Source organism: Oryctolagus cuniculus, chromosome 5 (genome assembly GCF_051225735.1).
Source record: "Oryctolagus cuniculus isolate XC-2025 breed Fujian yellow rabbit chromosome 5, ASM5122573v1, whole genome shotgun sequence".
In the NCBI taxonomy this organism is placed as follows: domain Eukaryota; kingdom Metazoa; phylum Chordata; class Mammalia; order Lagomorpha; family Leporidae; genus Oryctolagus; species Oryctolagus cuniculus.
The window spans coordinates 83,142,821-83,164,730 of NC_142871.1; the positions used below are offsets into that span (position 1 = coordinate 83,142,821).

At 49.9% G+C, this 21,910-nt stretch overlaps 1 protein-coding gene across 1 annotated transcript in view; it reads left to right on the forward strand.

Moving 5' to 3' along the window:
- The window catches only part of GABRR1 (gamma-aminobutyric acid type A receptor subunit rho1), a 41,644-nt gene that overhangs the window by 8,531 nt on the left and 11,203 nt on the right, over positions 1 to 21,910 (forward strand). The window contains exons 2-8 of the mRNA XM_008263203.5: positions 3,516 to 3,569; positions 6,561 to 6,667; positions 9,188 to 9,255; positions 10,185 to 10,408; positions 17,593 to 17,675; positions 19,583 to 19,723; positions 21,178 to 21,330. Of these exons, the coding sequence (XP_008261425.1) occupies positions 3,516 to 3,569; positions 6,561 to 6,667; positions 9,188 to 9,255; positions 10,185 to 10,408; positions 17,593 to 17,675; positions 19,583 to 19,723; positions 21,178 to 21,330 (830 nt within the window). The remainder of the gene's footprint in view (positions 1 to 3,515; positions 3,570 to 6,560; positions 6,668 to 9,187; positions 9,256 to 10,184; positions 10,409 to 17,592; positions 17,676 to 19,582; positions 19,724 to 21,177; positions 21,331 to 21,910) is intronic.

The following is a 21,910-nucleotide window of genomic DNA, read 5'->3' on the forward strand; positions in this document are numbered from 1 at the left end:
TCTCCTCCTTTATAGTCCTCTTCCACCAATCCCAACTCTGCTACCCACACGCCGAATACGCTGCTCTCCTCCAATCAGGAGCAGGATCAGCTCCTGCAGGTTACTGGTCGAACTGGAGGCAGCTGTGTAGAAGTTGTTTACTCCTCTCCCAGCGCCATATTGTGGGAGAGCAGATGCATAGAATAAGTCTTAATTCGAGTAATTTAGTCTAGTCTGAGTTGCTCCCCACAGACCATGAACTTCAGTTCATGGCTGAGACTGGGTTGAAGGTGAGGGGGCGGCAGGCAAGCGTTTCCCAGAAGCCAGAAGGGAGGCAGTCATGATCCAGGAGATGCGCTGTGAAATCTCTGTTCATGTAGAACAAAAGCTGCTGGATGCTGGGTTGGGTCTCTCTGGCTGCCCTAAGCACCCCGCTATTCGGTTTTCTCCTAAGTTGTAACGTTCCGTCTTCATTCTGTCCCTTTGTTCCCCGGGAAGTTTTCTTGGACTCTTGGGTCCCCACTTCCTGTTTCTTGGTCCTTGCTCCTCTGCCTAGTGACAATCTGCCCTTATCTGTGTGGGCTCCCGACCTGCGGCCAACAGCCTTCTGTTTCTTGTGGCCCTGGCTCATTTCTTTGCTAATTTAGCAGAGAAGAAGCCTTCCTCGTCCCTCCCCCAGCCCGCGCCTCTCAAGGCTGGCAGGTGCCTGACTTCTGAGCAGCCGCTGTCCTCAAAGGCCCTCTCTCTGAGGGCTGATGGATCCGCAGGGTCCTCCTGACCTCGTCTCGTTCTGCTTCTAGACTATGCACACTCTCGAAGGCTGACTCAGCACCATGTAGCTTTGCCTCTCCAGACTCAAGTTCAAAGTCTGATTCATGGTAAATGCTCAAGAACTGTTGCACATGAGCTAATGAATGAATCCAGACTTTGCTATTCCTGTGAGTAATTCATTCATTCAACCAATAGAGATTGAGGACATGGTGCTCCAGGTATGGTGCCCACCACTTGGGAGGCAATGGTGAGCAAAACGGACCTGCTCCTTCCTCAAGGTGCTGTCTGGTGGGGGAGGTGGTGTTACTCAAATAACTCTTGCAGAATCTCAGACCCTCAAGGACTTTAGCAATCCCTTCATTTTATTTTCTTCTATTTTAAACTTGATTTATTTGAAAGGCAGGAGAGAGAGAGAGAGAAGGAGAGAGAGAGAGAGACACTGATAGAGCACACCTATCCACTGTTTCACTCTCTGAATGTTTGCCACAGCTGCAAGTGGGGAACTCAAGCCACGTCTCTCACACGTGGGGCAGGAACCCAAGTACCTGAGTCTTCACTGCTGCCTCCCCAAGTCTACACGAGCAGGAAGCTGGAGTCAGGAGCAGAAGCTGGATTCAAATCCAGGTTCTCCAATGTGGGATGCAGATATTCTTTTTTTTTTTTTTTAAGATTTATTTATTTATTTGAAAGTCAGAGTTATACAGAGAGGAGAGGCAGAGAGAGAGAGAGAGAGAGAGAGAGAGAGAGAGAGAGAGGTCTTCCATCCGTTGGTTCACTCCCCAATTGGCTGCAACGGCCCGAGCTGCGCCGATCCAGAGCCAGGAGCCAGGAGCCTCTTCTGGGTCTCCCACATGGATATATAACATTCCATTATACACTGAAACCTGAGTTTCAGAGCAAGTCACACACAGGGTGGCTCTCAGAACACTGAAAGGGTAGGAGCAGGCTGGCAGTGGCTGATTTTGAGTTGTCTTCGTCTTCTCCTATAGGCTGCGTCTGTTTTCCAAATGTTTTTACTTGGGCATGTAAACAGAAAAAAAAGTTATTTTATAACATTAAACAATGAAAAAGACTTGAAGGATCCTCTTGATAGATCTTTTGTGGCCTAGAACCTAAGGCTCATGAAGGCAAAGGCAGTGGCATCTCAGAATTTGACAAACCTCCCTTCAGTCAGTGTCCAGTTCAGTTTCAGCCAAAATAAGAATGGGCTGAGCTGTCTTGCATCCCTGCTCCTGCTCCCACTCAATCCTTTCTGACTGTCTGTCTGGCAGGAGTGATTCCTTCCTTCACTCAGCTAAGCAATGTTGAGCATCCACAGGGGCCAGCAAGGTGCAAGGTGCTGGATATGAAATGAACTCTGCCCTTGGTAGCCTGTGTGGCCTCATGCTGCCTTTCTGACCATCAATTGTGATGGCCCAGGAAACACCTCCAGTCATTGCTTTTCCCTGTCCTGTGCTCTGCTCCTGAGGAGTTCATACCTGCCCCGCCCCACTCAGCTCCTGCAGGGTTCACAATTGCCTTGCCTCACTCAGCTCCTGCAGAGTTCACACCTGCCCTGCCCCACTCAGCTCCTGCAGGGTTCACACCTGCCCTGCCCCACTCAGCTCCTGCAGAGTTCACACCTGCTCTGCCCCACTCAGCTCCTGCAGGGTTCACACCTGCCCCACCTCACTCAGCTCCTGCAGGGTTCACACATGCCCTGCTCCACTCAGCTCTTGCAGGGTTCACACCTGCCCCTCTCCACTCAGCTCCTGAAGGGTTCACACCTGCCCTGCCCCACTCAGCTCCTGCAGGGTTCACACCTGCCCTGCCCCACTCAGCTCCTGCAGGGTTCACATCTGCCCCACTCCACTCAGCTCCTGCAGAGTTCTCATCTGCCCCTGTTCCACTCAGCTCCTGCAGAGTTCACACCTGCTCCGCTCCACTCAGCTCCTGCAGAGTTCACACCTGCCCGGCCCCACTCAGCTCCTGCAGAGTTCACACCTGCCCCACCTCACTCAGCTCCTGCAGAGTTCACACCTGCCCCTGTTCCACTCTACTACAGATAATGACATCCCCTGGTCTCTTTCTGGGTGTGGCCCATGCAGCACTCAGGTCCCGGTAGCAAACAGCGTTGCAATCACAAGGGCTTGACCAATGAGACAAGTAAAGGGACAACTCGCAAAGATGTAGGCAAGGTTTAGGAAACCAACTCAGCGTGATGATGGCCCCAAGGACCAGGAGCAGCAGCAGCCATGAGCTCAGCAGGCATGAATGGAGAATCACACTGTTGGAGCAGAACAGAGATATTGTGATCATCTGTACCCAGAGAGTAACATGGGCATCAAACAAGAGAGAATGAGGAATAACTAATGTGACCACTCACCTCCTCCTGAAACCATAAGCCCCAGGGCAAGGAGGCCCAGGAGATAACAGCTCATCTTGCCAGGTGTTACCCTGCATAGCTTTATGGTGGATGCAAGTTAACTGTGAACGTCCTTCCTTAGGAACCTTCTTGAAAGATGGTGTGGGTAGATCAATGGGGGAGACATTTTACATCAGGTGTGTTCAAATCAGGCCTCGAAGTAATTAATCCTCCAACCTCTGCTCCTGTGGGTACTTGGAAAATCCTATTCCACAGACTAGATCAACATATGGAAACTTTGTAGGTTTCCCCCACATTTTGTACTGGTTCAATTTGGAGTGAATCTGGAGGGTGAGGGGTGCTTTGCTGATCTGAGTACCTAAACTGTCTCTTGAGTGTCTTTATTTTTTTATTTTCATAGTAGACCACAAAGACAGAGACGGGAAGCTCACGAAGATACCCACAAGCAAGGCAGGTATGACCATTAACACATGCTGTTCTAAAGACGGGTCCTCTCCACACCTCAGCTGTAGGGACTTTCAGCAGCGCCCCTACCCCCACCCTATGCCACACCAGGGATCCAGAAGCAGAGGGAGGGGGATGGGAGAAGCGGGTGGGGGGGACAGGAGGAAGTGGGGGGACAGGAGGAGGGGGTTCTGAAGGGAGAAGACCGTAGGGCTTCTGGACCCCACTGGCGAGGGTGATGTGAGCTGGGGGAGGGTGGCTTCCCCCTGGTCTGCACAGCTTCCTCCCTCGCTTCCTGTTTGCTACCAGCGTGCCAGCCCCTCACTGTAGTCCCGGCCATGGTGCGGGCGGGGGCTGCTTCTGTCCGTGCACCTCTCCGAGGAGACAACGCTCCCTCCCCCAGACTCCTCTCAGGTCACACAGCTTCCCTGTTGTCAGCTGGGGAAACTGAGTCTCAGGGAAGCAAGTTGCAAGGCACAGGGTGCATGGGTGGCTCAGAATGGAGGTCAGAGCCTATCTTTCGGCTTCCCAGCCACATTTTGTTCTCCATGATGCTGAAGGAGTTCTTGGGGCAAGAAGGTAGCAAGGGATTTAAGGATGGGCTGGGCTGGTGACAGGTGGGGAGCTGTGGGGGCTGGGCGTGAAAAGCACGCGGGCAGGGTCCCCAGCTGTCACCTCCTGAGCAGCAGCAGCGAGAGTGGCATCCGAGACCTTGCTAGAGAAGCAAATTCTTTTTTTTTTTTTTTTAAGATTTATTTATTTATTTGAAAGGCAGAGTTACAGAGAGGCAGAGGCAGAGAGAGAGAGAGAGATGTCTTCCATCCGCTGGTTCACTCCCCAGATGGCCACAACAGCCAGAGCTGTGCCGATCCGAAGCCAGGAGCCAGGAGTTTCTTCCAGGTCTCCCATGCGGGTGCAGGGGCCCAAGGACTTGGGCCATCCTGCGTTGCTTTCCCAGGCCACAGCAGAGAGCTGGATCAGAAGTGGAGCAGCTGGGACTCGAACCGGCGCCCATATGGGATGCCAGCTCTGCAGGCTGCAGCTTTTACCCACTATGCAATGGCGCCAGCCCTGAGAGGCAAATCCTTAGGTCTTGGTCCAGACTATACTAGATCAGAGACTGCAGGGGGTGGGAAGGTTCTGGAATTCCAGTCCTAATGAGCCTCCAGGAGGAGCTGCAGCAAGTCAAGGTGTGGCAGCCATGCCCTGGGGAGGCAGTAAGTGTGGTGGACAGGACAGAGGCCTGGCCTCAGCATCAGGAGGGCTGGGCAGGCACTTCATGGTTTCTGTGGATTCTAAAGATGGTACTGACCTGCAAATGAAGAACATTCAAGGCCACTGCAGCCCTCGTTGTAACAGCAGGAGCCGGAGAGTTAACTCAGCTGTCTGCCACAGGGGGCTGGTCCCAGGGACCACTGCATCCATGTGCAGGAACCCTGTGCAGCGTAGGAAGGGTAAGGGCCTTGGGAGGTCTGTGTGCAAAGCAAATCCACAGAGTGGTAGACACCAGAAAGGCAGCACATAGACGAGTCAGGATAACATGTTCACTTTTTATTTTCAAAGGTTTATTTATTTATTTGCAAATCAGAGTTACACAGAGAGAGGAGAGGCAGAGAGAGAGAGAGATAGAGAAGAAAGAAAGAGAAGAGAGAAAGTCTTCCATCCGCTGGTTCACTTTCCAATTGGTTGCAACGGCCGGAGCTGTGCAGATCCAAAGCCAGGAGCCAGGAGCTTCTTCCGGGTCTCCCACATGAGTGCAGGGGCCCAAGGATTTGGGCTATCATCTACTGCTTTCCCAGGCCATAGCAGAGAGCTGGATCAGAAGTGAAGCAGCCGGGTCTCGAACTGGCGCCCACATGGGATGCCGGTGCTTCAGGCTACGGTGTTAACCCACTGTGCCACAGCGCCGGCCCCACATGTTAATTTTTGAATCAAAATGAGGAGCATGATGCATATGTACGTGTGTCTGCTTACATCTACAACTCTGGACAGACAGACACAAGAGGCCAATAAGAGAAGCTTCTGAGGGTGGAGGAAAAGGAGGGATGAAGGCAGAGGTATGTGGCTGACTTTTCATGGCATTTCCTTTTATTTATTTATTTTTTTAAAGATTTATTTTATTTGAAAGGCAAAATGACAGAGAGAGAGAAAGAGAGAGAGAGAGAGAGAGAGAGAGAGAGAGAGAAAGGGAGAGAGAGATCCTCCACCCGCTGGTTTAACTCCACAATTGGCTACAACGGCCAGGGCTGGGTCAGGATGAAGCCAGGAGCAGGGAACTGCATCCAGGTCTCCCACGTGGGTGGCAGTGGCCCAGGCACTTGGATCATCTTCCACTGCTTTCCCAGGTGCAGGGCCGCCAGGACTGCAGTATGGGATGCTGGCATCACAATAGTACGCTTCACCCACTGCGCCACAGTGCCGGCCCCAGATTTCCTTTCCAAGCCAACTGTCAAGCTCTGCACAGACATGCCCTGTTTAGATAAAGTGAAAATGGCCCTGGGTGCAGTTCAGAAGCTGCTTCCCACAGAGACAGGATGGTTGGCATTTGATTCCAGGGCAAGTCTACCCTCCCTCCACAGAGTGGCCGACAGAGGTCAGGGCACCAGGCTCAGCCTACACTCCCTGGGTCTGCTTTCCAGCCCAGTGGCCCCCAAATGGCCAAGCACTGGGGTGGAGTGGGGGAGCTGGAGCTGATTACTGGTCCCAGGACCAGCAGTTCTGAATCTGTTACAACCATCTGGGAAGCGCTGGGCCCTATTCCTAGACCACACAAATCAGAACCCCTGGGGTTGGGGTCCAGGCATCCGTGCCTTTCAAACGCCTCAGTCGTGGTCCAGAACCACTGTCTTGGGCCATTTATCCACATGATGGAGAAAGGGAGAAGAGGTGTGCCGTAGCGTCAAAGAGGAAAGTGACACACCCCATCTGGGGCCAGAAAACGGTGGCTGTGTCTGGCTTGGCTGGACCATGTGCTCAGCATGGCTTTTTTGCCTCCTGGCAGCCCAATTCTGAAACGAAGTCCTGACATCACCAAGTCGCCCCTGACAAAGTCAGAGCAGCTTCTGCGCATCGATGACCATGATTTCAGCATGAGGCCTGGCTTTGGAGGTACGGGACGGCCACTCTGGGTTGGAGCGGGGGGCGTATTTGTCTGTGGGCAGAACTCAAGCCAGTAGACCACTGAGCTTTGCGCTAGCCTGGTCCCATCTGCCTGAGTTGCATTGGTGCACAAGGCTTGAAGACCACACAGTTTTCTGAGCATAAGCCCCACCCACAGCTCTGCTGACACGTTCTCGGGAGGCACCTGCTACTGGGTGGCCAGGCCAGGCCGGCCAGCTGTCCTTGGACCCCAGTTTCTGACAGGAAGGGATCGGGATCAGAGAGGCCGGCAGCTGGGTGTGGGAAGATGGGGCAGCTACAGCCCAAAGCTGCCTCCTGAAAAATGCCTCTGAAATAACAACCTTGGACTCCGTTTGGGCTCATGTGGGAGCTGACAGACAGGCAGAGTGTGTTCTGCTGGGTTCAGTGAAATGAAATAGCTTGAGAAAAATCATGACCAGCGCAGAAGAATGCCGGAGCTCCTGGAAGTTTAGCTGGCAGCTGTGGGTTTCAGTCCTGGCCTTTGGAGGGTTTTTCCCTGCCAATATATATATTATTCCCTGCATATATATTACATATTATTTTTATGATTATTAATATATTATTTAGTAATAATAGATATTATTTATAGAAATATATTAAATATATATTTTAGAAATTGTTCTCATGCATTTTATTCCCTCCAATTACCTTATTCCAAAGAGTAAGCAGGTTCTAGAAGGAGTCTATGTCCACCAAGAATCTACCACGGTTAACTCCAAACACATCTTTTCACTCCGTGAGGATTCAAGTGAGCACCTTCCCTGCCCCTATGTCCTGAAAACAGGGAGCAAAGGGGAAGATCACTTTCCTTTATGATCCTATATCGATTTTGTTTTAATCCATTTTTATTTTTTAAATATTTATTTTATTTTATTTATTTGAAAAAATTACATACAGAGAGAAAGAAAGGTCTTCCAACCACTGGTTCATTATGCAAATGTCCACAATGGCCAGGGCTGGGCCAGGCCAAAGCCAGAAGCCAGGAGCTTCCTCTGTGGGTGGCAGGGGCCTAAGCCCTTGGGCCATCTTCCGCTGCTGTTTCAGGTGCATCAGAGAGAGCTGGATCAGAAGTCGAGCAGCTGGAACTCAAACTGGCACCCATAGGAGATTCTGATGCTGCAGGTGGTGGCTTAACCCACTATACCACAATGTCAGCCCCCAGTCCATTTTTATTTTAAAAGTTTTTTTTTTTTTCATTTATTTGAGAAATAGAGTCAGAGAGAGCTCCCACTTCTCGTTCACTTCCCAAATGCCCCCAATAGCTAGGGCTGGGTTGGGCCAAAGCCGGGAACCAGGAACTCCATCCAGGTGTCCCACATGGTGGCAGGAACTCTGTTACCTGGGTCATCATTGCTGCCTCCACTCACTGTGTCCATTGCTGCTTCACTAGCAGGAAGCTGCAGTCAGGGGCTGGAGCCATGTGTCAAACCTAGGCACGCTGATGTGGGGTATGAACATCCTAACTGGTGTCTTAACCACGAGGCTAGCTGCCTGCCCTAGTTAGCTTTTTGTCACTGTAATGAAATACCCGAAGCAGACTACTTTGATAAAGGAAAGAGGTTTATTTTGGCTCATCGTTCTGGAGGTTCAGTTTCCAGTGTGATGCAGGCTCTGCACCCCATCAAGGTGGGAACATGCAAGTCTCTACATCTGTGTGGCCTCCCTCCTTCTACAGTCCCCAGGACTCAATGATGGGGCCCCACCCCAATGCCTTCATTCAGTCTAATCCCTTCGCAAAGGCTCCCCCTCCAAAAACTATAATTGGATCAAGTTTCTACTCTCTTGCTTCCTTTAGCATAAGACTTTGAAGACTGAACTCCTGTAACAGTTCAGGGGGACAAATACTCAAGCTGTAGCAAACATTAAACATTTTGTGGCCCAGGAATGACAAAAAAGGGGGGGGGAATCCCTGATTTTAAGACCATCCTGGTGTATCAGGTCTCTCTTGGAAGCTGCTCCATCATGGAGCAAAGATACAGATCTGTGGGTTTGGCAAATGACCCGAATAGGGCTTCAGTTCTGAGTGTTATTACCATGCAATGCCTTTCTCATGGCCAGACAAGAGCCACTGGCTTCCATGATGAAAGAGAGTGCAAAGTCATGAGATACCTATGGAAAATAAAGTGGGTGACCTCATGCTAAGGAATCAATTACTCCTTAGATGAGACCTGGCCTTTGACCTATGTCTTCACCTTCAGTGAGCATGTGGACTCAAAGAGTAATGCTACCTATAAACCTCATTGTTTCCGAATCACCTGGATGATTCAGACCCCCTCACACGCCCCCAGTCTTCTTCACCTTTGCTAGAATATTCCAAGGAGCCAGGCTGTGAGTCCGTCCTTTCATCTCTGGTTTGACCTCGGGTCGATGTGATCAAACCTTCAAATCTCCCATGACGTGGAGGCTCCAGGTGATATGTGACGTTTGCTGGTCCCTCCTATTGTAAAAGTTAAGAAAAACAAATACTCTTGTCATGCCCTATCCCAGGCCCAGCTATTCCTGTCGGCGTGGATGTGCAGGTGGAGAGCTTGGACAGCATCTCCGAGGTCGATATGGTAAGTGCTCCTCTGACCAGGGCTGTGGGCCTGTCCTGGGCCTGGAGATCCCTCAGTCTTATGACTCCCTTGGGAGGTGGGAATTCCCACACTCATTTTACAAATGGCTCAGGGAGATTATGACACAGGTCCAAAGCCACCCAAAGGACATGAAAGCTAGAGGAAGACTTCCATCTGTCCCCCTGTGGCCTCTGGCCACTGGGATGCATTTTCTGGGCCAAGGCTTTCAAATGTAAACAGCAAGGTTCAAGGTCACAGCCATCAAGTAGCCATACACCTCTTATTCCTGCTGATTCTATGCCTGGCTCTGAAATATGGTAAAGCAAAGTGTCTTTTGTGGTTTTTGTGTTTGTTTTTGGTAGATTCAGGTAAAAAAAATGGAACATTCTACAACTCCTTGACTTAAAGGACTTATCCTAATGTGTGTCCCCCAAGAAACAGGCCTGAGACAAGTGTTCTAGCCTAAGTAGCTTACATGGGGAGTGAACCCGGGAAATCCTGAGATAGGGGAGGGAAGGAAGACCAAAGGCGGAGCTGTCAACCCAGTTGCTGCCATAGATCTCAGTCTCACTGGGGTAAGCAGGAGTCAGCCAAGAACACACCTCAGCTGATGGGCCAGGAGCCTGGGTGCTTCTCCATCCTGCCCTTCTCAGCTTGAAGGCTGCATGCAGGTACCAGCTATGGCACTGTCAGCTTGAGTTACAGATGTCAGCAGCAAATGGAGTGTGGGGCTGGGGGACGCCGTTGGCCACAGTTCTCTGGCTGGGTTCCTCTCTGCAGCGCTCCCTTCCTCCTGCTGCAGAGACCCCGGCCCTAGGTGCAAGCCCTCACCCGGCTCAGTGTCATTCCCCAGCCGGTGACGGCGCCGCGGGGGTTCCCAGCCTCCTGCTGACGTTGCAGCGGGTTCCCTCCTTTGCCTGCATCCCCAGGACTTTACGATGACCCTCTACCTGAGGCACTACTGGAAGGACGAGAGGTTGTCCTTTCCAAGCACCAACAACCTCAGCATGACATTTGACGGGCGTCTGGTCAAGAAGATCTGGGTCCCTGACATGTTCTTCGTGCACTCCAAGCGCTCCTTCATCCACGACACCACCACGGACAACGTGATGCTGCGCGTCCAGCCCGACGGCAGAGTGCTGTACAGCCTCAGGTAGGAAGAGCCGCTGGTCCCTCATCCCAGCCAAGTCCGGGGTTGCTTCCCCAGCTGCTGTTCTGCTGTGCAGCTCTGCACATCTGACTTTGAACTTCTCGGTAGCTGCCAGCTTCTCACATGAAGGAAAACGAACCTCACACAGAAGTAGAACTTTGAGGGGTGGGCACGGTGATGTAGTGGGTAAAGCCGCCGCCTGTAGTGCCGGCATTCCCTATGGGCACTCGTTCAAGTCCTGGCTACCCCACTTCCGATCCAGCTCTCTGCTGTGGCCTGGGAAAGCAGTAGAAGATGGCCCAAGTCCTTGGGCCCCTGTACCCGTGTGGGAGACCTGGAAGAAGCTCCTGGCTCCTGGCTTCGGATTGGCAGCTCCGGCCATTGTGGCCAATTGGGGAATGAACCAGTGGATGGAAGACCTCTCTCTTCTCTGCCTCTCCTTCTCTCTCTGTGTAACTCTGACTTTCAAATAAATAAGTAAATCTTTTTTAAAAGAAGAAGAAGGAGAAGGAGAAGAATTTTGAATCAGTCTGGAAAGTGCATTTGGAGAAATTTCTCAAGGTGATTCTTAATGAGTTATGCCCCATAACTGTATATTACATTTCAATTTTTAAAAATATTTATTTATTTATTCATTTATTTGAAAGTCAGAGGTTCAGAGTTACAGAGAAGGAGAGAGATCTTCCATCTGCTGGTTCACTCCCCAGATGGTTACAATGGCCAGGCTTGGAGCCAGGAGCTTCATCTGGGTGTCCCACATGGGTGGCAGGGGCCCAAACACTTGGGTCATCTTTCACTGTTTTTTCCGGGTGCATTAGCAGGGAGCTGGATCAGAAGGGGAGCAGCTGGGACTCAAACCAGCACCCGCGTAGGATGTTGACATCACAGGCAGCAGCTTTACCTGCTACACCACAATGCCATTTCCTATATTTCAACTTTTAAAAGATTACTTTAATGAAAAAAAGTTTATTTCTCTAGAAGGAGTCAGAAAAAAAAATAGATAATATGTTCTCAAAGACTTGCCTCTTCCAATCTCCCGGATTTCCATTTTTCTAGTACATTTTAAAACTTTGGTTGAGGAAATTTCTTTGCCCCTCCTGACCAACTACAGGCATTGCTTCTATTCTTTTTAAAAAATATTTATTTGAAAGGCAGAGTTACAGAGAGAGAGAGCGAGAGAGAGATTTTCTATCCACTGGGCCAGGCGGAAGCCGGGAGCCAGGCACTTCTTCTAGGTCTCCCTCGTGGGTGCAGGGACCCAAGCATGCAGGCCATCTTCCACTGCTTTCCCAGGCTCATCATCAGGGAGCTGGATGGGAAGTGGAACAGCGGGGACTCAAACCAGCATCCACATGGGATGCCAGCGCTGCAGACGGTGGCTTAACCTGCTGTGCCACAGCTCTAGCCCCAGGACAATTTTGTACCACATGGGACAATGTTTACCATGTAGGAAGAGTTTAACAAATGTTTCATAAATTAAGAAAAAAAAAAAAAGAAATGTCTGATTACTCAGTGAGCAGTGCTGTGAGGACGCTTTCCCTAGAGCAAGCACTGCAGGGCGGCTGTCTGCATGGGCAGCTGCAGGCTCTCACGGCGGGCACGTGGAGAGGCGCTCAGGCTGCGGCTGCGTGCTGGGACTGACTCCTCCTGCGCTGTGCAGATGGCAGCTTTCTGTCCTGTGGCCTTTGTTTTGGTTTCCGTGTTGACGGATGATGACTGTGATCCACACTGACGTCTAATTAGGCAGTTCCCCAGGTCATTGCACAGCAGAGCTGCCGAGAGCCCAATGCTAAAGCTGAGTTTCTGTCCCTGGCCCCCAAAGGAATCTGAGGGTATTTCAAAAAGTTTGTGGAAAGTGAAATTTTCTCTCTGCCTCTCAATGAAACGTAAACTTTTTTTTAATAAAGAGATGTTTCTTTCGGTGTGAAAAATTTTTGGAATCTGCACTTTTTTTTTTTTTTTTTTTTTTGACAGGCAGAGTGGACGGTGAGAGAGAGAGACAGAGAGAAAAGGTCTTCCTTTGCCGTTGGTTCACCCCCCAATGGCTGCCGCGGCTGGTGCGCTGCGGCCTGTGTACCATGCTGATCCGAAGGCAGGAGCCAGGTGCTTCTCCTGGTTTCCCATGCGGGTGCAGGGCCCAAGGACTTGGGTCATCCTCCACTGCACTCCCAGGCCACAGCAGAGAGCTGGACTGGAAGAGGGGCAACTGGGACAGAATCTGGCGCCCCAACCGGGACTAGAACCCGGTGTGCTGGCGCCGCAAAGCGGAGGATTAGCCTAGTGAGCCACGGCGCTGGCCTGCACTTTTTTCAAGATATTCATTTTCTGTGAACTTTTTGAAGATCCCACATATACATGGATTTCAAAGAATATTTGTGCAAAATTATCTTATTTTAAAATGTTTTCCAATTTAACTAGGAGAGAGAGAGTGAAAGCGCACACTTTGATCTGCTGATTCACTTTCCAAACACACATAATAGCCGTGGCCGGACCAGGCTGAAGCCAGGAGCTGGGAATTTAATCCAGGCCTCTTGCATGGGTAGAAGGAACCCAATTACTTAGGCTATCACTGTTTCTTTCCAGGGTTTGTATTAGCAGGAACCTGGAGTCAAGAGCTAAAGCCAGATTCAGGTACTCTGATATAGAATGTAGGTGTCATAACCAGTTAGGTAGAGTTAACAATGGAAGTGTTGAAAAACCAATTCCACAACTGGTCAGCTTCAGGCTATGACAGAATCAATGATTATGGAGGGGAACAAAAGACTTGCGAGGGCTTTCTTGGGAGAGAGTTGTGGGTGTGCTGCAAGGAGGCCACCCCTGGCTGCTTGGAGAGCATGGTGTGCATACGCCTACAGTTGGGGGACTGCGTGCATGAGATAGAGAGATGGGATTTGCTGAAGCACCCTGGGGCAGAGCCAGGAGTTGCCGCTGTAATGGAACCAGTCTGTCCTCCCAGGGTTGTTGGAAATAGGTTAAGTGTGTGGAGCGGATGTTGGGTGAACCCAGAGCTGGAGGGGGGTGTCCTGTGGAGATTGGAGACCTGGAGTGTGGAGGAGCCTCACCAGCAGGATGAAGAATCCAGGAAAGAAAGGATCAGTCTCCCCATGAAGCAAGTCCAGAGAGCACTCAGCCACTCAGCCAGAGGGCTGTCCTGCCGCTTCCACCTGTGCTGGGAGGTGACCCGAGGTGGCCAGGAACCGAGCACTCAAATGGAAACTTTATGGGGTGGGAATTAGGGCAGAGTGCCTGGCTTTGGGTCCTGGCTCTTCTTCCTGTCCCAGCTTCTCGCTAACACACGCTGAGAGGCCATGATGTAGCTGGGTTCCTGTCACCCATGTGGAATGCCTGCATTGAGTTCCTGGCTTCCCCAGGACATTGCAGGAATTTGGGGAGTGGGCCCCTGGATGGTCATTTTCATATTCTCTCTCTCCCCCCTCAAATAAATATATTTTTTTAAAAATGCCAACTTTGTATCTTACTGAAGAGGGGGAGAAAAAAAGTCCTACTTTGAATGAAATCTGAAGTGTTGATTAGTATCTTGGACCCAAACTTTTAATTTCTGAAGTGAAATGTGGCTTCTGACTTAAGAGGATTTTGACCCTTACACGAGAGTGAGCACAAACAGTACCTACCAAGTTTCCTTCCAGGGCAAGAGGAGATCCGCTCCAATGAACCAATTTCAAAGGCTTAGGAACACGAAACTAAACATGGGTTTTGATTATACCACAGACGCTGTGTAACGTAGATTACAAGAGGAAAAGCATCAGGTCAGGGTGGAATGAGACAGTCTGATGATGTATGCAGTTCTAAAGACATCCGTTTCTATACCAACTAATACAAAGAGAAGAGATATTCAACCCCTGTGTTCATGGGGGAAGATTTCCTGCTTCTGATATTTCAAGTCCCTTAAATTAGCTCCAAGTGTCCCCAGACTCAATTCCTAGCCACTTTCTTGGTGATATCACTAGGCGTGGTTGTGCTGGTGATGTTTCCCTAAAGACGGAGGCCCACCCACCAAGTCAGTTGCCTGCCTAGTCCCCCGCCCACCTTGTTTATCAGGATTTCCAGGGGACATAAGACTGTGCGGCTTCTGGTGATCCAGACTCCTCCCAGAGAGGCAGGCATTTGGTGCAGTGACCAAGAAACCGCTCGAGGCATCCACATCCCACGTCAGAATGCCTGGGTCCAAGTCTCAGCTCTGCTTCTGAGTGCAGCTGCTTCCTACTGTGATGGCCCAAGTACCTGGGTCCTTGCCACTCACGTGGGAGACCCAGGTTGAGTTCCAGGCTCCTGGCTTCAGCCTTTTCCAGGCTTGGCTGTTGCAGGCTTTTGGGAGGTGAACCAGCAGATGGAAACTCTTTCTCTCTCTCTCTCTCTCTCTCCCCCCACCTCTCTCTCTAACTCCATCTCTTTTTATTATTATTATTATTATTTGAAAGGCAGAGTTACAGAGAGAGAGAGAGAGATCTTCCATCCTCTGGTTCACTCCCCAAATGGCCACAATGGCTGGAGCTGGGTGGGTGCAAAGCCATGAGCCAGGAGCCTCCCCGCCATCTATGTGGGCACAGGGGCCCAAGTATCGGGGCCATCTTCTGCTGCTTTTCCCAGGCCATCATCAGGGAGCTGGATTGAAAGTGGAACAGCTGGGACTCGAACTGGTGCCCACATGGGATGCCGGTCCCGCAGGCAGCAGCATCCCCCGCCTTGCCACACTGTTAGTCCCCCATCTCTCTTTCAAACAAATAAAAATAGATAAATAAGAAAACTCAAAAGTTATAATAAATAAAGTCTCTAGCAGAACACAACCAGTCTACATTCAAATTGAGCAGAAAAATCAAAAAAATGTTTGGATAATTCCATTTCAAGAATACTCTTTTCCATGAAATTTCTATTTAAATAAAAAGTGATTTTTTTAAACCAGGAATTATCCAGATTACATATATTATATATGAGAACATTTTGTGTGGTTGAAGGAAAACTAATGGACCCAAGCACTAGCCAATGACTGCTACTCCTGTCCTGCCATGGAATTCCCCACTGGAGGGAGAGTTTTTGTTTGTTACTAATGTTCTGTGTTTATTCTTTGATGCAAAAGCCTCTTTTCCTATGTGAACTCTCATGCAAACAGTTAGATGCAGAAAATGCTTACACATTAGTGCAATAATATCTTTCAGTGTTTCTCCATTACTGTGATCTCCACGGAATTATTCACTGAAAATGCAGATGCCTTTGAGTAGATATCATTGTCAGTATAAAAATACCAACACTGTAAAAAAGAAGGCTCAAATTTGACAGCTGGCATTAAGTGTACACAATGTTGGATGTCAATAAAATTAGTAATGGAACAGAACTTGAATTTATCTGAAACAAGAGAACAGTAAATGCTCCTGTGGCTTCTTTTTATTTAATGTTTATTTATTTGAAAGACAGCATGCAAGCACATGTGTGAGGGAGAGAGAGATAGAGGGAAAGAAGGAGGGGGAGAGAGAGGGAAAGAGAAAGAGAATTGATCTTCTATTTGCTTGTTCACTCCCCAAATGCCAGCAACAGCCAGTTCTGGGCCAGACTGAAGCCAGGAGTCTGGAATTATTTCTGGATCTCCTACAGAGATGTCTGAAGCCCAGGTATTTGAGCCATCCTCTGGTGCCTTGCAAGACAAGCATTAGCAGGAAGCTGGATTGGAAGTGGAAAAGTGGAGTAACCGAGACACAGACCAGGCACTCCAACGTGGGACGCAGGCATCCCAACTGGTGGCTCAACTCACTATGCCACAACATCCACCCCATTCTATGGCTTCTTTTAAGGAGCTATTATTAAGAGCCAGCATTTAGCCCAGTGGTTAAGATGCTTAAGATGCCAGTGTCCCACACTGGAGTCCCTGGTTCAATTCCCAGCTCTGGCTCCTGATTGCACCTTCCTGCCAATGCACATCCTGAAAGCAGCAGTGATGGCTCAAGTAATTGGGTTCCTGCCACCCATGTGGAACCTGGATTGCATTTCCAGCTCCTAGCTCCAGCCTCAGCCCAGCCCCTGCCATTGAGGGCATTTAAGGAATGAACCAACATATGGGAGCACTCTCTCTCTCTCTCCCTGTCTCTCAAATCAAAAACTAAAATTTAAATAGAAAGAGGCCATTATCAGAGTTTTTATTTCAAGTCACATTGATTGAGACTACTGTTTCTTTTCTTTTTTTTACTTTTTTTTTATTTGACAGATAGAGTTAGACAGTGAGAGAGAGAGACAGAGAGAAAGGTCTTCCTTCTGTTGGTTCACCCCCCAAATGGCTGCTACAGCTGGAGCTATGCCTGTTTGAAGCCAGGAGCCAGGCTCTTCCTCCTGGTCTCCCATGTGGGTGCAGGGCCCAAGCACTTGGGCCATCCTCCACTGCCTTCCTGGGCCACAGCAGAGAGCTGGACTGGAAAAGGAGCAGCTGGGACTAGAACTTGGTGCTCATATGGGATGCCGGTGCCGCAGGCGGAGGATTAGCCAAGAGAGCCATGGGGTCGGCTCCTGCTCCTTCCTTCCTTCCTTCCTTCCTTCCTTCCTTCCTTCCTTCCTTCCTTCCTTCCTTTCTCTCTCTCTCTCTCTCTCTCTCTCTCTCTTTCTTTCTTTCTTTCTAGATTTATTTATTTGAAAGTCAGAGTTACACAAAGAGAGGAGAGGCAGAGAGAGAGAGGTCTTCCATCTGCTGATTCACTCCCCCAATTGGCTGCAATGGCTGGAGCTGCGCCGATCCGAAGCCAGGAGCCAGGAGCTTCTTCCAGGACTTCCACTTGGGTGCAGGGATCCAAGGACTTGGGCCATCTTCTACTGCTTTCCTAAGCCATAGCAGAGAGCTGGATCAGAAGTGGAGCAGCCAGGTCTCGAACTGGTGCCCGTATGGGATGCCGGCACTGTAGGTGGTGGCTTTACCAGCTACGCCACAGCATCAGCAAGACTACTCCTTCTTTAAAATGAATGTCATAAGTTAGCAGGGACGCACTGTTTGCCTCACACTGACACACCTAAGAGTACTCCACTGGCGGTGGCCCTCATGAGCTACTTTCCTAATTCCTGATATATTGATCATGAATTATAAGAAGGAGGCATTTATCCTACTGCACGGAAGCAGAAGCTTTATTCTTTGATCATTTTCCGCTGGTCCCTTGTAGACTCTGAGAACACGGATTGTGTCTTTTTGTTTGCAGGGTTACGGTGACCGCCATGTGCAACATGGACTTCAGCCGATTCCCTCTGGACACACAGACGTGCTCGCTTGAAATCGAGAGCTGTGAGTAGACTTGCACCCGGGTGGCTGCACGCGGCTCCTCTGTAATTCTAAACACCCCAAAGCTCAGTGGCAGGATGGGTATGCATGCCTCGCTCATGACTGCGCTTTTAAGGTGATTTTTTAGATTGACGATAGGTCCAGGGTAATTGTAAAACTCAGGAGCAAATCCGTAACTAAAACCTCGGTCCTCATAATCCATCTTTTTGATCCCCTGTGCAAGGGTTTTTATCTTTGTTCTGTGGAATCTGGATTTTCCCAGCATTCCCCGGGGCAACTGCTTGGGGAGGCAGAGGAGAGGGCCTTAGCCCTTTTAACAATGTAGGTTCCCTCCAAGTCCTTGGCCTGGCACATACACAGTCCCTTGTAGGGGCTCATTTTCAAATCTGTTTTCTTCTTAACTGATTAAATTGAAAAATATTATTTGGGGGCTGGCACTGTGGCATATGGGGTAAAGCTGCCGCCTGTGATGCTGGCATCCTGTATGCTGCTGGTTCAAATCCCAGCTACTCCACTTCCAGTCTAGCACCCTACTAATGCACATGGGAAAGCAGTGGAAGATGGCCCAAGTATTTGGGCCCCTGTCCTGAGGTGGGAGACCTGGATGAAGCTCCTAGCTCCTGGTTTCAGCCTGGCCCTGCCTGACCTTTGTGGCCATCAGGGGAGTGAACCAGTGGACAGAAGATCTCTCTCTCTCTTTCTCTTTTTCCCTTTCCCTCTCTGTAAATTCTGCCTTTCAAAAAAATAAATCTTTTAAGAAATTATTTGAAGAACAGACGCACACACACACATGATCTTCCATCTGCTGGCTTTCCCCCCAAATGCCTAAAACAGCTGGGGTTGGGCCAGGCTGAATCCAGGAGCCTAGAACTCAGGCCAGGTCTCCCACGTGGGTGACAGGGACCGCAGTACTTGAGCTGTCACCTGCTGCTTCCCAGAGTGTGCATTACCAGGAAGCTGGAATAGGAAGAAGAGCAAGGGCAAGGACTTGGGCCTAGGCACGCCAGCATGGGATGTGAGCATCCCAAGTGGTGTCAGCTGCTGTGTCAAACATCCACTCCCTTTCACCTGTTTATTACTCTCATAAATGCAGTTTTCACTGAAGACAGGATTTTCTGGTAAAAATAAGTTTGGCAACAAACGCCCTAGAGAGCTGACACTGTGAATTTGGCGTGATGGTCGAGACTCTCAGGTGCAATTGAGAGTTCAAGTCCCAGCTGCTCCACTTCCAATCCAGACCCCTGCTAGTGGCCTGGGAAGGCAGTGGAAGATGGCCCAAGTGCTGGATTCCTACACCCACGTGGGAGACCTGGAGGAAGCTCCTGGCTCCTGGCTTCGGGACGGCCCAGCTCCAGCCATTGTGGTCATTTGGAGAGAGGGCCAGCAGATGGAAGCACTCTTTCTCCGTCTCTCCCTCTCTGCCTGTAGCTCTGCCTCTCAAATAAATAAAATAAATTTATTTTTTTTTAAAAAAGGCTAGGAACCTGAAACCCCATCCAAGTCTCCCATGTGGGCAAGCAGGGTTCCAAGGACTTGAGCTATCTGCTGCCTGTCACAGTGCATATTAGCAAGACACTGGATCAGAAGCAGAACAGCTGAGACTGGAACCCAGTCCCTCTCACATGGGATGGGGGCATCAAAAGTGGCAACTTAATTGCTGCACCACACAAAAGGGTTAGCCTTTTTTGCAAGAATTAATGAGCACTGAAGCTAGAGAGCTCTGCTCTGATAACTTTTGGAAGACCGGGGAGAATTAGATTCATCTTTGTGGATTTTGTTTAGACTGCAATTTGTTTATTCCCACGCAAGCCCAGTAGTGTGCGTGGGAAATCAGGACATGTAGTTTTTCCTGACACAGATAGGCCTGTGCTTCCCCGACCCTGTGTCTGATGCCGGCTCCCATCTTTCAGATGCCTACACGGAAGACGACCTCATGCTGTACTGGAAGAAAGGCAACGACTCCTTAAAGACAGACGAGCGGATCTCGCTGTCCCAGTTCCTCATTCAGGAATTCCACACCACCACGAAGCTGGCCTTCTACAGCAGCACAGGTGAGCCTGTGGGCGGGGTTCAGCCTGGCCGTGGTGGCTCACCCTCCATTTCAGAGAAGGCGTGACTTGGGTGGGTGGGGTTTTGGCTTGGCCATGGTGGTTCACCCTCTGCTTTAGAGAAGGTGTGACTTGGGTGAGCAGAGCTTGTGTCACTTGTATCTGGAATCCTAGGCGAAGTCAAGTAGATGGCAAACATGGGATGGCGATGCTCTTTTGACACCAGCAGTGCATCAGAAGTGGGAACCTGGAAAGTGTCACTAACGACTCAAACATAAGTCACACGAGTACTGTTATTTGACAGAACCACAATGCCAGCCCCTAAGCTGGCATTTTGATCCTGATAGGGTCACCAGGAAACCCTCCTCTACAGCAAGAAACAAGCTCAAGTTCAGTCTGTTGTTTCCCATTCATGTTCTCCCTGCTCCAGCCAGCCCCTCGGGGGTGCCCCACTCTCCTCCAGTCCCCTCTTGCTACCCTGCCTGCATAATCCGTCATTATGACCCTCTGCCAAGCCTCTGAGCAGGAGCCACAGGTTGTTCCCCTGGGGACATGGTTGCAACTTTTTGAACCAAGGTTCTGCCACCCCTGTTGCCTGGGGGCATGCTCCATGGCCTTCCTCCTGGCAGCCTCCTGTGTTACAGCCACAGTCAGCCTCCATCACCCCTTGCCTTGTCCAGCACTTCTGTATCCATCACCCACGAGTCTTGGTTCATTGGGAGACACAGTCCCTTCACAATCTTCTGCTGGCACTTAGAGACCTGTCCCAGGATGCCAAATTTCTGACTTCGTGTGGCCAAGTTGACCTTTTATGTTCAGCCCCAGGTTTCTCATGTTTTTCTTACCTTTTTCTTTTCTTTCCATCATCCTCCCTTTCCCTTCAATTCCTCCTGCATACTTGTTTTCCCTTGTAAAATCACAAGGGCAGAGCTAACCAGCATAGTTGGACCTGAGATCAGTCATTCAGTTTCAAAACATAGTGTGGTGTTCAGCTTTATGTTCTAACTTAAAACACACTTCCTCTCATAGAGAAATCCAGAGTGGGGTTATTTAAGTCCAGTGTTGGCATGCATTCAGATCCCGTGGGGAATATTGTTAAATGGGGGTTCTGATTGAGCAGGTCTGTGACCTGCTGTGACCCGAGCATCTGCATTTCCAAGTAGTTCCCGGGCGGTGGGGAGGCTGCTGGTCTCTAGACTTTGTTTGGAGTCCCGGGGCATACATGATGTTCTCAGAGGGTTCCTCTGTGTGAGACAGGGGCCAACGATTCTTTGAGCTGGGTTCCCCGAGGTGGTGTGGGTTACTGTCCCATTGTTTTTATCACTTCCACCTTACACGGGTAGGTAATGTTCCAGTGGAGTGTCTAGGGCATTTATGAACCCCTGAGTCAATCTGCTTTATGAGGGAGCTGCGTAGCTATGGCGATGTGTGCTATCTTTTCCTCCTGTGTCCCCCAGGCTGGTACAACCGTCTGTACATCAACTTCACCTTGCGGCGCCACATCTTCTTCTTCTTGCTCCAAACCTATTTCCCGGCCACCCTGATGGTCATGCTGTCCTGGGTATCTTTCTGGATTGACCGCAGAGCTGTGCCTGCCAGAGTTCCCTTGGGTAAGGAACATCTCAAGTGCACCTTGCAAGTATCTGCAAAAACAAGGACTATGCCTTGCAAACTAGTCCTATGCCACTTTTGGCATAACTTAGAAAAACTTATTTATTCATAGGTAGAGTCCCATAATTAAGAATCTAAAGGATCAACATTATGGCATGGTGGGTTAAACTGCCATAACTGCAGTCCCAGCTGTTCCACTTCTGATCCAGTTCCCTGCTAATGCAGCCTAGGAACACAGTAGAAGATGGCCCAAGTGCTAGGGCCCCCATACTCATGTGAGAGACCCAAATGGAATTCCAGGCTCTTGGCTTAGGCCTCACCCATCCCTGGCAATTTGGGGAGTGAACCAGAATATGGAAGATTGAAAATTCTCTCTCTCTCTGTCTCTGTCTCTGTCTCTCTGTAACTCTGCCTTCCAAATAAACACTTTTTTAAAAAACAGAAAAGGATCTGTGTAGCAGAAGTGTCCCCAGGTACCCACAGGTGCCTGTTCCCACCGTGCACCTTTAGCGTTGTTGGATCCCTGTTCTTGGGTGGCTGCCATGGTCTCCAGGGGCTTTCTGTACTCCCCTGCATGGT